Raw genomic sequence first — 14,921 nt, forward strand, 5'->3', positions numbered from 1 at the left:
CCCTACTAACCGGTCCCTAACTGTGTACCAAATTTGAGCGCAATCGGTCGAGCCGTTCCCGAGATCTGGAAACGACCCCTGCACGTGCGCACGTGCAGCAGCACCCCAACTCTGGCACATGGATATACAGTGCCTAGTGGGTGCCTACCTACATGCCAACTTTCAGCGCAATCGGCCAAGTAGCTACCGAGATATTGCAACAATTACAAAACTGACACCTCTTCGTTTTGCACGTGGCACGTGCATAAGGGGTCACCCACATGCATCGGCAATAGTCCAATACTTGGTAGAAGGAATGAAGCTACCCTACAAAAATTACCGCATGTAAATCGGTCAAGTGGTTGCTGAGATATAAGCCTCGCAAAAGCGTCCGCACGGCCGGCCGGCCGGCCGGCCGGCCGCTCATACTCAGAAATTTCCGTTAATCTAAGGAAAGACTACGCTCGCTTCGCTCGCTCCGTAATAATAAGTTGTTTTTAGTTAACCCGCGCCCCGCTGGGGGGGGGGCAGAATCTGCCCCCCCCCCCCCCCCTCCCGTTTTTCGCCAATAACTTCTAAACGCGTTATGCCAGCGTCGTCAAACTTTCAGTACCTTATCATACATCAATTTAACACGTTTCCTGAAAATTTGAGCGAAATCCGTCGGAATTTTTTTGAGAAAATGACGTTTTAGTGACGTCATGTTCGCCATTTTCGCCTAAAAAGTGGCAAAATTTCAAACGCCGCTAACATCTTCATTTTTAAAGGAATCAAGACGTAACAAAAAAGGATATACGTGATTCTACTTTGTCTATCAAATGGCTATCTCGGTTTTTTGAAAATTCTGGATTTTGGCCCAAATGTTTTAAAAAAATGACTTTTTTGGGAAAATATTTATAAAATCAAAAATTTTGAGTGTATCGAAAAAACCGGAATATATGTCGAAGAAGTGGTCTATGTGCACCTACATACCAATTTTTAGAAGAATCGGTTCAAAAATGTGGAAGTTATTCAAAATTTTATGACGTCACGACACACAAATATTTTGAAAAATTGTTTTTTTGGAAGTTTTAGACCTCGTACGGAAACAAAAATAGCACCATTCGATTCGCCGTGAAAAACTGCATCAGCCTTTTTAGGCGTTAACAACCAACTTCAAAATTTGACCTCACTTGACCTGACCTTGACCTGACCTCGACCTGAAATTCATCCAGAGGTGGTCCATATCACTTATTGAGTGTGCCTATTGAATTCTATGAGTAAAATGACACATAAAACATGTGTCGCACATGCCCTTTTCTATATTTTGTTTCTCCGTTTCTATACTCGTTCCTCCGTTCCTTCAAAACGTGACTTCCGTTACTCGTTCCTCCGTTCCTCTGCATATAATGTAACGGAAGTTCTTTAGTCCGTTTCTCCGTTACCGCAAAAAAAACGTTAAAATGTTATGTATTTCACATATTTTTTTTAGACTTTTCTAACACAAACTAAACCTACCGAGAAAGAGGAATGCCCACCAAATCTACCAAGACAGCGGGCACTGATTGGACAGTGGACACTAAACCTTGGAACGTCTGGTGGTACTGATGCACATCACTTGTCCCCGGCCAGATGCCGGTTGCCCTTCACGAACACTAGACGTTCCAGGTTGGCATCTGAGAGCATAGGCGGCGGAACGGGGGGAGGGCACCGGCGCACCGTGCCCCCCTTTGATTTTGGCATTTTAACATTAGCCCTATCATGGATGAGATAACACTGAGATAACATTATTATCTCCATCCATGGCCCTATGTTCGTTGCATGGAAGGAATGGGACCAAAATTCGGCAGTGCCCCACCCCCTCTCCCTTAATTAAAGATGTTCCGCTGCCACTTTCTGAGAGGGTAGCCCTTTTTGCACGTAGCACATCGTTTCCCATTGAAACATGCGCTAGATTGAGGCGCTTGAAGGACGCCCGTGTTGAACTTTGTGAACACATACTGCAACGCCGGCTCTGTGGGTTAGCTGAAAGATCAACCCGCTCGGACAACGAAAAGTAACGGAGGAACGAAGGAACGGACTAAAATGTAAAGTGTAACGGAGGAACGAACAACCAATGTAACGGAAGTTACTTGGTCCGTTACCCTTCTTAAAATGTAACGAGTCCGTTCCTCCGTTCCTAAAAATTGTAACGGCGTTCCGGAACGGAGGAACGGAGGAACGGATCGTGCCCACCTATGGTTAGTAGTAGTGGTAGGGGTAGGGGTAGTGGTAGTGGTAGTGGTAGTGGTAGTGGTAGGGGTAGTGGTAGTGGTAGGGGTAGGTGTAGTGGTAGTGGTAGGGGTAGTAGTAGGGGTAGGGGTAGTAGTAGGGGTAGTAGTAGGGGTAGTGGTAGGGGTAGGAGTATGGGTAGTAGTAGTGGTAGTGGTAGATGTAGTGGTAGTGGTAGATGTAGTGGTAGTGGTAGGGGTAGTGGTAGGGGCAGTGGTAGGGGTAGTGGTAGGGGTAGGGGTAGGGGTAGGGGTAGTGGTGGAGGCAAAAGTAGAACGGTGGCCCGGGCTGATCCCATCGCACGAGAGGTGACCTATGTGACCTGGCCTGACCCAAAATGACCAGGGCTGACCCCTATGACCCGTCTTGACCCCGTATCACCCAACTTTCATCCAATGAAGCCCTCAGGACAGTTCTTTTTTTAAATTCTCTTCACATTTCCGTCCATATCTATGCTTCTAGGCGACACATCGATTTGAATCGAACACCATTCGAAAGCAAATTGGCTGGTGCCGCATTTTATGACCACGCAGCAAAGCAAGTGGCGCAGCCGCTTGTCTATATTACTATTTGTGGTGACGTAGTTTCTGTCTATTACGAAGGTCGCGACATGGTGCTACGTAGCGCGGGTTACAGGTCACACCGTTGCACCTACCGCGCTGAAGTTTGCGCAACTCATAGAACAAGGATGGACAACGTGCCTTTGATGGGTCTCAGCTCGATCGGATCGATAGCGAGCGCGTGGCGCGTGCCCAAAAAGTGCAAATTCACGTCATAGACTTAACATGTATTAATCGGCTGGAAAAACGGGCGAAAACAGCCAAATTTGCCCGACACGGGTCCGGTCCCGGTGCAATATCTCGGTAACCGTGGGCCCGACCGGTACGGGGAAAACAGCATCGTGTAGAGAATCGAACGGGCTATCGAATGGTGTGCGGTGCAGGGGTTGGCACGCGCCACGTGCACCGGGGAGGACACTTTCTTTTGAAAAATGGACGTTTTGGACGGATTTTGGAATTTATATTAATTTCAGGTGATCGTCAGACGGAATGAGTTGAAACAGCGCCTATTAGCAATAAAAATGTACCGTCTCTCATGGAAAAATTGTGAAAAGCTAATTGATCAAAAATAATGTGGAAAAAATCGCTGAATTAAATGGTGTTTGTCCAAAATGTGCCACTAAATAATTACACGGATTTTGCTGCTTAACCTGATACGTTTGACAATTGAAAATGCTATCATTGGAAAGAACATTCAATTCTCTCCAAGATCCAATCATCACGTTTGCATGACAAGCAACAGTATTCTTAAAAATATAAATGTTTCAAACCTCTGCAAAACGATTTTTAGTGAAAATTATCTACGCCTTTAATTTGTCATAAAACTACGCGCCTAAATTATAAAGGCGAACATTCGTAAACTTGGGAAGCAAGTTGTTTTCGATGCAGATCTGGTTAAATGTAACAGCAGCATTTGTCCTGATTAAGTCTTTTCCAATGGATTCTAGTTTTCTTATCGCCTTCTTTTCTTGGATCGATACTCTACTGAAGATAGAATTCATGATAGCAAGTAAAAACACATTCCAAGTTACATACATTTTTTCCGGACCGGTTTCGATATACTCCCTATATCATCCTCAGCGAGACTATGTTGCGCAAGATACAATTATAAGTTAGGACATTGCAACATGACAAAGACGTTAAATATTAGGTCACCATATTGGTAGATATAACAGTGCAAAATTATAGAATACCAGTGAAACGATTATACACTACAGATGACGAAATTCGATTCAAACTTTAAGTGACACAGCGACACAAAAATAACAATAGTACACGTGAATGACGAAACATGGTTACTTTTGGAAAAGGATCACACATAATCTAGCACTAGCTATTTTACACAAGTCTGGGGCCATCAAACAAACTAAGGTATACTTTAAATTTGTACTGGCGGTTGATGTCTGGGTTCCTGTGTCTGATGTAGGCTCCTTCTAGCGCACCCAGACGTCTCCGGTTGGTCGTTGAGCAGAGGATAGTGGTGCTCTCTTCTAACTGTTTTTTAGTCAAGGGATCCGCGTGGTGTTCATCGTTATGCTGTTCTGGTGCTTCTTTGTATTTGTGTCCTTGTAGTCGGTGATCTAGAGTATCCACTGTTTTGCCGATGTAAGCGTTACCAGGCTGGAGTGCGCATCCCTCCTTGTTACATTTATACTGGTAAACAACATTGGTCTGTGACAGTGGAGCCTTGTCTCTTGTTAGGTTGTTGGTCATGACTAGGGATCTTGTTTTTGGTGACATGTAGTAAATTCGTAGGTCGATCTTGTCGTTTTGTTGGGCGGGCTTACAGTTTCGGTGAACGATGGTTCGGAGGGCGCTCTCGTCTGTTTTGTACGCCTGGGACATTTGGTTTTTGTAGTATAGCACGTGGGTCGTGCCTGTCACCCTGCGTTCACTGTCGTTTTCTTGTCCGATGTGTTTCGCCATTGTTTTCTTTGTTACTCTGTCAATCATGTTTATTGGGTAGCCGTTGTTCGTAAGCATTTGCTTCACTCTTCTAATCTCTTGATTGACCAGCTCCCAGGACGAACAACATTTGATAGCCCTATGTACATATGCCCGGACCACAGACTCTTTATAGCGGGTTGGACACTCACTCTGACCGTGGAGACATTTACCAGCGTCAGTCGGCTTCCGGTAAACGTCTGTCGTCGTCTGCGAGCCTGACGAGTCCACTGCAACATCCAGGAAGTTGATCTTGTTGTTGACACTGTATTCAAGTGTAAACTTCAAGCCTGATTCTTTTTCAAGGCGTCTTTTGAGCGCTAACAACGCTTCTTCGTTTTCGATGTCGACGTATATGTCGTCAACATACCGAGCATAAACGTACGGTTTGTTGACGGCAAGCACCTCTTCTTCAACGGCCGCCATGTACGCCCAGGCGTACATGGCCTAACAAGAGACAAGGCTCCACTGTCACAGACCAATGTTGTTTACCAGTATAAATGTAACAAGGAGGGATGCGCACTCCAGCCTGGTAACGCTTACATCGGCAAAACAGTGGATACTCTAGATCACCGACTACAAGGACACAAATACAAAGGAGCACCAGAACAGCATAACGATGAACACCACGCGGATCCCTTGACTAAAAAACAGTTAGAAGAGAGCACCACTATCCTCTGCTCAACGACCAACCGGAGACGTCTGGGTGCGCTAGAAGGAGCCTACATCAGACACAGGAACCCAAACATCAACCGCCAGTACAAATTTAAAGTATACCTTAGTTTGTTTGATGGCCCCAGACTTGTGTAAAATAGCTAGTGCTAGATTATGTGTGATCCTTTTCCAAAAGTAACCATGTTTCGTCATTCACGTGTACTATTGTTATTTTTGTGTCGCTGTGTCACTTAAAATTTCGTCATCTGTAGTGTATAATCGTTTCACTGGTATTCTATAATTTTGCACTGTTATATGATATATCTACCAATATGGTGACCTAATATTTAACGTCTTTGTCATGTTGCAATGTCCTAACTTATAATTGTATCTTGCGCAACATAGTCTCGCTGAGGATGATATAGGGAGTATATCGAAACCGGTCCGGAAAAAATGTATGTAACTTGGAATGTGTTTTTACTTGCTATCATGAATTCTATCTTCAGTAGAGTATCGATCCAAGAAAAGAAGGCGATAAGAAAACTAGAATCCATTGGAAAAGACTTAATCAGGACAAATGCAGGGGGAGGCACTCGCCTTGGCCGTATATGGGCCAGAATGTCTAACGATTTCCGTCATGTTGTGTATACCAAAGTCTTGAAAAGTTGATCACTGCAATCAAACTGCAAGCATGAAGCAGCAGCACTTTTGAGTAGTGTACCTCTCACTAAACTGCACCTCTGCTACCGTACATGCAATTTATTTTCTGGTATACACAACATGGCGGAAATCGATAGACAAAAACAAGTCACCAATGCTCCTTCCAGTATATATTAGAGTTCAGTGGACAAATGCTGCTGTTACATTTAAAGGTAGTATGCCACCTTTGAAAGATTTCCCATTTTATTTTTCCTAGGATAAGAAGCTTCTGTTTTTACCTAATATCGCAAAAAAAATCAAAAATGGGCCTGGAATAGTGCCTTTTTCGCCTAAAAGTTTTTCGGTTTTTAGATATGTATAACAACTGTAGTGGGCTCACCTGCAAACAGGCGTCGGGCAACAATCGCGAATGCGGTGCACTTGTGACAATAAGCAAAGGTCATTATAGTGTTACGACCATACGACGTACGGGAATGAGTTATCAGCTGTCTAATCGTAGACAACACAATGTCGAGCCTTAAACTGTAAGCCCGTATTGGTATTGTTTCTTTTATTTGGCTGTCGAACATTATTTATGGTTTGAAATATGATTTTATGTAAAATAATTGATATGAAAAAGCCGTCTTATAAGTTATGACCCCATTTCACCACACGCAAGTGGCAGAAATGACAATGATCAGCTGACGCATTTTTCTTGGCCGAAGTCAGAGCGCGCGGCCCGACGCACCACGCGTATTTGGAAATTCCGACCTCGACGAGCATCAGAAGCCACCTAACAGGCGTGTTCGAAACCGCAGGAGATGATGATGAACGGGTTTATCGAAACTTGATTGGATGAGCATATCGGTAATAGCGATTTCAGTGTGTGCATTTATTGTTCATAGTGGTGTGAAATGTGGTTGGGGTACGACCGACAACCCGTCGGGGCGAATTTTGCACTGGGGTACTCAAAATTTGAAGAATTTAAGACGTTTCCATGAGTTTTGAAGGTATGGATAAGTTCTAAAAATCCGGTTCTCCTTATCTGGGCCATTAACTCCATACGGTCCAAGAAAGCTGGCACACTACCTTTAACCAGATCTGCATCGTAAATTATAAAGCACACTAGATGGCATGTTTTGCGCTATAACTGTGCGTTTTGATAGATGCGTTTGAGGGGGTATTTGTTTGGGTGTGGGAACTTTGATTTTTATTTGTCTTATTTTGTCGGAGTAGGATATTTGTTTGAACGGCATGGTATGCTGGTGCTGGTTGCGGGTTGTTAGAGCCTTTCTCATGGTTTGCCTTTATCGAACTCAAACCCACCCTATCCTACCCTAACCTTCCCATACCCTACCTTACTGATAACACATCGTTACCCTTCTCATACTCGATTAAAGTAACGTACCAAATTTGAGCGCAATCGGCCCGGCCGTTCTTGAGATATAAAAGCGGCCCGCTGCACGTGCGCACGCGCTAACTGAGACTCTAGATGACTTATTCCAGCCACCCTTCTAAATTGTTCCTAACGGTGTACAAAATTTGAGCGAAATCGGCCCAGCCGTTCTTGAGATGTATAAGTGGACCCCTCACGTGCGCACGTGCAATCGATCCACCCTACCTGTCACACATGACCATGCATCGCCAGGTGAGTGTCCCCTCCACCCACAGTCCAAGTTTCAGCGCAATCGGCCCAGTAGCAGCTGAGTTATTCTTAGTACAATAATGTGCTGTTTACTGGTAGGCGCTTATTTTCAGTGTTTGGAATTCCCCTTTGCGGGTGGTGCATTGCAGCCCATGCTTTGATAGCTATTGTCAAAAGTTGTATGGCCTGCCGGCCATAAGCCATCGATCGGATTTTGTCGAAAAATACCTGTAACGTTAACGAAACACGGTCGTATGTTTGAGCCATTTTCACAAAAGTTTATTGACTTTTCGATAATATTTTGGGTGGATATTGGTCAGAAAAGAATGCTCTTTCCGAATATGTAGGTTTCATAGCGATTGATCAGCGTTTTCAATACGTTTTGATGTTGTAAAGGACAACGCGCTCCGCGCGAATCAAATTTTCCAATTAATTTTTCATTATTAAGGAAATGGTACGGATCATCACTTTTTATTTGTTTTCCTATCATTACACGTTTATTTGTCTGCAAAATGGTACCACACCGATTTCATTCCGTCAAATCGTTTTCCAGCGGCATCGATTTTCCCGTCACAATGCACGAAATGGGTCATATTTTCGCAACCGGGGGTGCTGTCTTGCACGTGGCGCGTGCTATACTATGAAACCATATCAATACGCTAGGCCCATCTCTCCTCTACCCATTGGTGGCAACCGCTTTTCGCTGCGTCCACCCGTTGCCGAGATATCAAGCCGGAAAGCGAGCCGTGTCGGCCCGATTTTCGGCCGACCGCCGCTCTCGCCGACACCATGCTATCCCTATGGGAGCACCCTTTTGCACGTGCCGACGGCGCACCCCTGGCCCGATCACGCCCAAATTTTAATACAAAGGCCGCCCACGCCCAGAGATTCGGCATGCCAAATTTCACGTCGATACGCGGCGCCTTTCAGGCGCAATAAGGCACATAAGGCATGACAGTCGGATGGAGAACGTACGGACGACTTATAATTCATAATATAGATAGACTAGATGGCCATGTTTGCGCGATAACTGTATAGATTCGATAGATGTTGTTGATGGGACCATTAGTTTGGGTGTATGAGGTTACATTTTTATTTGTATGAGCTAGGTGAAGTTTGAGGTTTGGATTTAATTGAACGGTATGAAGTCTCGGTGCTGGTTACGAGTTGTTAGAGCCTTTCGTGAGTTGGGCCCTTATTGCACTGAACTCTACCCTACCCTACACTACTCTACCCTGCCCATACTCATACCCTGCCCTGCCCATAACCCACCCTGCCAATACCGTACCATGCCCTGCCCATACACTATCCACACTCTATCCTACTCATACCTTACCCTTCAACACATACCGTACCTTACCCTACTCATAACCTCCTCACCCTCAATCGAAGCGATGTACCAAATCTGAGCGCAATCGGCCCAGTCGTTCTTGAGATATAAAAGCGGCCCACTGCACGTGCGCACGCGCGAGCTGAGACTCCAGATGACTTGTGCCAGCCACCTTTCTAAATTGTCCCTAACAGTGTACATAATTTGAGTGAAATCGGCCCAGCCGTTCTTGAGATGTAGAAGCGGACCCCTCACGTGCGCACGTGCAATCGATCCACCCTGCCTGTCACACATGACCAATGACCATGCATCGCCAGGTTATTGCTCTCTCCACCCACAGTCCAAGTTTCAGTTTAATTGGCCCAGTAGCTGCTGAGTTATTCCTAGTACAATAATGTGCTGTTTACTGATAGGCGCTTATTTTCAGTGTTTGGAATTCCCCTTTGCGGGCGGTGCATTGCAGCCCATGCTTTGATAGCTATATTGTCAAAAGTTGTATGACCTGCCGGCCATAAGCCATCGATCGGATTTTGTCGAAAAATACCTGCAACGTTAACAAAACACGGTCGTATGTTTGAGTCATTTTCACAAAAGTTGATTGACTTTTCGATAATATTTTGGGTGGATATTGGTCAGAAAAGAATGCTCTTTCCGAATATGTAGGTTTCATAGCCATTGATTAGCGTTTTAAATACGTTTTGATGTTGTAAAGGACACCGCGCTCCGCGCGAATCAAATTTTCGAATTAATTTTTCATTATTAAAGAAATGGTACGGATCATCACTTTTTATCTGCTATCCTCTGATTACACGTACATTTGCCTGCAAAATGGCACCACACCGATTTCATTCCGTCAAGCCGTTTTCCAGCGGCATCGATTTTCCCGTCACAATGCACGAAATCGGTCATTTTTTCACAACTGGGGGTGCTGTCTTGCACGTGACGCGTGCTATACTATGAAACCATGTCAATACGCTAGGCCCATCTCTCCTTTATCGAGTGGTGTAACCCGCTTCTCGCTGCGACCCTCCGTTGCCGATTTATACAGCCGGGAAGCAGGCGCCGCAGGCCGGTTTTCGCCCGATCTTCGATTTGACCGTTTCCCGTGTTAACCCTATGGCGCACGGGAGCGCGTGCTGACGGCGCACCCCTGGGCCGATCACGCCCAAATTTTAATACAAAGGCCGCCCACACCCACAGATTCGGCATGCCAAATTTCACGCCGATACGCGGCGCCTTTCAGGCGCATTAAGACACATAAGTCATGACACACGGATGGATGGAGAACGCACGCACGGACATGTTATAATTCATAATATAGATTTGACAGATTCTGAAGTGGAAAGCATGCTTATCAGACACGGGCACCTCGATGCGATGGATATTTTTTCCACTAACCAAAACGTTTAGCCGTCAAAAAGCAATCGACCGAAATGGATAGATAACCCAACCGACACAAGAACAACCGAACACCCGCCGATCGAAAATATCCCTTTTCGCGTTGCGGAGCACGCGGGTCACCCTAGTGTCACCTATTGGAACTTCATATCCTAGTTTGGAAACGCATCGGTAGATTCGAGAAACGACGTGGTCTTACAATACACCATAAGCCTATGCTCTAAATCATACAGAAGAATTAGCGAAAATGGAGGACAGATGACTACCACACAATTTTTTGTTCTCCCTCAGCGTTAAACGTATATGGTCAAAAACAAATAAACGCTTACCAAGACCACAAAAACGCATCAACACGCTTGCCTGTTGCTGTGCAGACTGCAGATGCGCCATATAAAGTCCCTTCTATGGTCCAAAGATGGGTATTCTATCTCATTTACAACCAACAAAAAAACGCTGTTGCGTACTCGTACCAACCGCGTACTCTTACCCGCACTTACCCTATATTGATTTGTTTAGTTGTACTTGGTTGTACGGAATCTCGACTTTGATTAGTTGATCGACTTTTGTTTTGTTTTCCTCCTGCCGGATGATTTGTTACCGTTAAAACCAGTAATATATATTACTGACCGGGCCGACGAAATTATTTGGAAACGAGGTTTGCAAAATTGACGGAGGCCCGAGTGCGGAGCACGAGGGCCGGAGTCAAATTTTGCAAGCCGAGTTTCCAAATAATTTCGTACGGCTGAGGTCAGTAAGATTTTTCCTACATGCCGCACACCTGCTAAGTAGTTTCGACAGGTTTTGGTGATACTTTTATACAATTGCTTTGTCCATAATTTCCTAACAGTGATTGCGCTACTGCTGTGTTTTGTCCATAATTTCCTAACAGTGATTGCGCTACTGCTGTGTTTTGTCCATAATTTCCTAACAGTGATTGCGCTACTGCTGTGGATAAAGCTTTAAAGGAAATTTATAGAAGAAAATGCATCAAAACACCTTACTTCAAAAAGAATCGCGTCTGAAAATATCAACTCAGAATGGCACAACAACTGGATATCCAAGGAACATAATAGGTACATGAATAATTTGCCAGGACATAAGAACAAGAAGAAGGCATAATAATCCAAGTGATTAAACGTGAATTTTCCAGTGCTCTTGCAAGAATCTTTTCTTTATTTATGTAATCGTACTTTGTTGATGCCCTATGGGTAAACTTTCGTGAAATACATTATATTTTCCATATTTTATATGTTTGTTTCGAGGAAAGGACTACAACTGTCAAATGATAACGCAATAACTTAGGCCCAAGGTCTCAGTGGATATAACAAACGAAGATAAGGTAACAAGCGATAACGGATTTCGATTGTTAGGCGCATATCTTAACATAATTTCGGCTTTGTAGCCAATGCAAAATATTTCAAAACCCTTGATAAGCAGAGCAGATATTTTTTACCAAAAAATGTTAGTTTTCTAATTTTACGTGGCAAATATCATGCAATAATGATGTCAATTATACATTCCCTGTCAATTATACCTCTGGGCTAATGCAATAAACTGTAGTTTAGAGGTCATTGCCCTGGGCAGTAAACTCGGGCAGTAAACTTTTGTTTCCTGCCCGGCCTATCAAATAACATGGCATTTTGACACCGACAGTTTCTTGGTCATAGTTTTACTGCCCGGCTCGTGCTGTGCTTAAGACATACCCCGGCATGTAGGAAATTACTTTTAATCTATTGTGTTTTACTTTTAAAAGGAACTCGTTTGCCCGGCGGCGGAAACAGCTTGTTTAAAAGTGTATGTAAAAATCAAAACGATTGAACTGTGATATTTGCTCGATGTGTGCCTCTTGTTCTCATTTTAGACGCTGATGACGGCGATTTAGCCGAAACGCGTTCGTCTATCATTTTTGTTCCGTGTTATTATCACTACTTGTCTCAACTGAAATACAATTACCATGGGTGTAGCTCTCAGTTTGCACGTGCGCACGTGTAAGGGGCTGGTTCTTTATCTCGATTACGGCTCGGCCGATTGCGCTCGAATTTGGTGCACCGCTTGGGCCGGGTATGGGTAGTTAAGTTGAGTTTAGTTAAGCACCTTTGCGGATGTTTACAAGGGTAACGTAACGTGCATGCGTTTCTTGTAGTCTAGCCTAGCTATACGATGAGGGTTATTGTGCTACTGCTGTCTACTAGCAGCGGCTCCCATTTGACCATATAGCGTTGTTTGTCGTCCGGCAGTGCCTCAGAGCCGTACCTGCACCTGCGCATCGAGCTGCGCCCGTTTGACGTGTCAGGCCACTGGGAGCTCGAGTCAGCTCCAGAACCCGGCCAGCTGAAGAAGCCGTCAGAGCAGCGCGCCTTTGCGCCGCCACCGTCTGCACGGCTGCTGGGCAGCATGATTAATCAGGTAAAGGCGATGTAGCGTACCTGTCTGTATTGGCTCTCAAACTACACTGCCGCCATTCCCAGTCCGCGGCCGACCTCACAACGCCCCAGGGCAGACGCAGCGGCCGCTCCGCTCACATACGCGCGTCCCGCCGCTACCGGGGCAGTGACGTCATGGAAAAGCCTTGACCTCACCGAGGCCAGGGCAGAGCAATACACTACAGGTGACTAGGGTAGGGTGGGGTAATTTGAACAGGTGGAGCAATTTGAACATAGTGTGAATAACACAAAATTATTAAATTGGAAATTATCGCTAGTAAAAGGGCTATCATATAGGGTTGTTCACGAAAAACTGACACATTTTAAAATGACATTGTGACCAAATGAGAGGTCATAGAGTCCTGAGTTGCATGCCATTCGAATGGCTGCTGGAAAAGTGTGCTTAGTTTCTTTAACCCTATTCCTGGCGGGGGGGGGGGCCTCAGGAGCCCCCCCTGAGGTTTTATGGTGATATCTCCCAAACGCTTTGAGCTAGGAAGCTCAAATTTTCTGACTTTTTCTAAAAGGCTTTTACGCAACATTTCTGAAAATTTTGAGTTGATCTGACCTCAGGTCAGGTCACCAGAGGCGGTTTGGTGACCCTACCTCAGAAAAGTTTGCAATCACTCCAGAGCTAGAGTTTTTGACCGATCAATTTCTTCTCTTCAGGCTTTAGTTAGGGTACCAGTATGTGCAATTTGAATATTTCAGAATTTTCATATCTGTGACCTGAGGTCAGGCCAGACTCGTGACCTTTACATTGCAAGCCTATGGGAAAATATTGAAACGCCTCCTGCTTCGTGTAAACGAGTCAAAACCACCCAGTTCTTTCAGTATTATGGAAGATTATCTCATCGGTGATGATCCTGGTGCCGCTAATTGACAGGGGCACCGGCAAAGGTCATCTGAGGTCATGTGACGTCATAAATCGTTTTTCTGTCAATAAATCACGACATGATGGTGCTAAAGACTTGTAAGTGGTACTAAACTGCTCGCCTGGTCAAGGCGCGTCGTTTGGTATGCAGCATGACCATACCCCACAACCTCATTGATGAATGACCTGACCTTGACCTCAGGTCAAATTTTAAATTGACCTGTGAAGGTCATCACATACTTATTTCGCATCGCCTCGGCGAGAGCAACAAAAAATGTATTGGTTTTATGTCTCTATGTTTCTTAGTTTAAAAGTTATATAGGTAACTAATTCCAAAACATTTTATCGTTGATGACCTCTGGTGACCTCAATATTGACCTGACCTGAAAATGTTTTATGTAAAAGTTGTAGATCTTTAAACGACCTATCAAACGCCGTTCGCCGTTTGTCGCTGCGACGTGTAGTTTTTGAGATCTGAAGGGGGGGCCGAATCGGCCCCCCCCCCGCCAGTTCCTTGTCCCGGCGGAGCCCGCCAGGAATAGGGTTAAGCGGCAACGCATGACTTTTTAAAGAAATAAGATTACTTGACCTATACCTACCTACGATTTCGACCTCGAACCGAAGGACATATTAATGTTTTGTATTACTGTATTTTAGTGTTTTGTGTGACTTGGCTGAAGAAGGGAGCCGAAGTGCTCTCGAAAGCTCCCAATAAAACTATAAAGCTGGTGTCAGAACAACGTTTTTACACATAGGGAAATTTGACTTGGCAACAATATTTAGCGAACAAACAATGAAACTTTCGCGGCCACGTTCTGCAACAACTGAACTGGTCCATGAATTAGGTTAGATCTGGTAGATGAGTTATTCGAGGGATTATTTATTATCCAAAGGAATGGCAACATTGGCGGAATTGGAAATGCTAGGCCGCAGTGGGAAGGTACCGACTGCAGGTAGGTACTTCTGCCGCGGGCCGACAGCTGCTGAAGCGCCGCCCAGATTTCTCCTCCTATGAGTGTTGTTTGAGTAGAGGGGCCACCCCGGAGTGCCGCCAGTGCTGACTGGGAGTCCGTGCATATCACGATCGGCTCAGGAGGGAGGGTTTGTTGGTCCAGCAGGAACTTCAGCGCTTCTCTGAGGGCTACCATTTCAGCACGGTAGCTGGAGCAGATGTTCCCCGCCTGCACCGTGAGTAGGTGCTGTTGGCCGTCCGGGTCCTCAATGA

The 14,921-nt window shown here is 45.0% G+C and overlaps 1 protein-coding gene across 1 annotated transcript in view; it reads left to right on the forward strand.

The window, feature by feature from the left end:
• The window catches only part of LOC122374440 (TBC1 domain family member 25-like), a 106,073-nt gene that overhangs the window by 49,118 nt on the left and 42,034 nt on the right, over positions 1-14,921 (forward strand). Inside the window, exon 3 of the mRNA XM_043353209.1 lies at positions 12,637-12,805. Coding sequence (XP_043209144.1) covers positions 12,637-12,805 — 169 coding nt within the window. The remainder of the gene's footprint in view (positions 1-12,636; positions 12,806-14,921) is intronic.

This window comes from Amphibalanus amphitrite, unplaced genomic scaffold, assembly GCF_019059575.1.
Source record: "Amphibalanus amphitrite isolate SeventyFive unplaced genomic scaffold, NRLGWU_Aamphi_draft 001657F_arrow, whole genome shotgun sequence".
NCBI classification, from domain to species: Eukaryota; Metazoa; Arthropoda; class Thecostraca; order Balanomorpha; family Balanidae; genus Amphibalanus; species Amphibalanus amphitrite.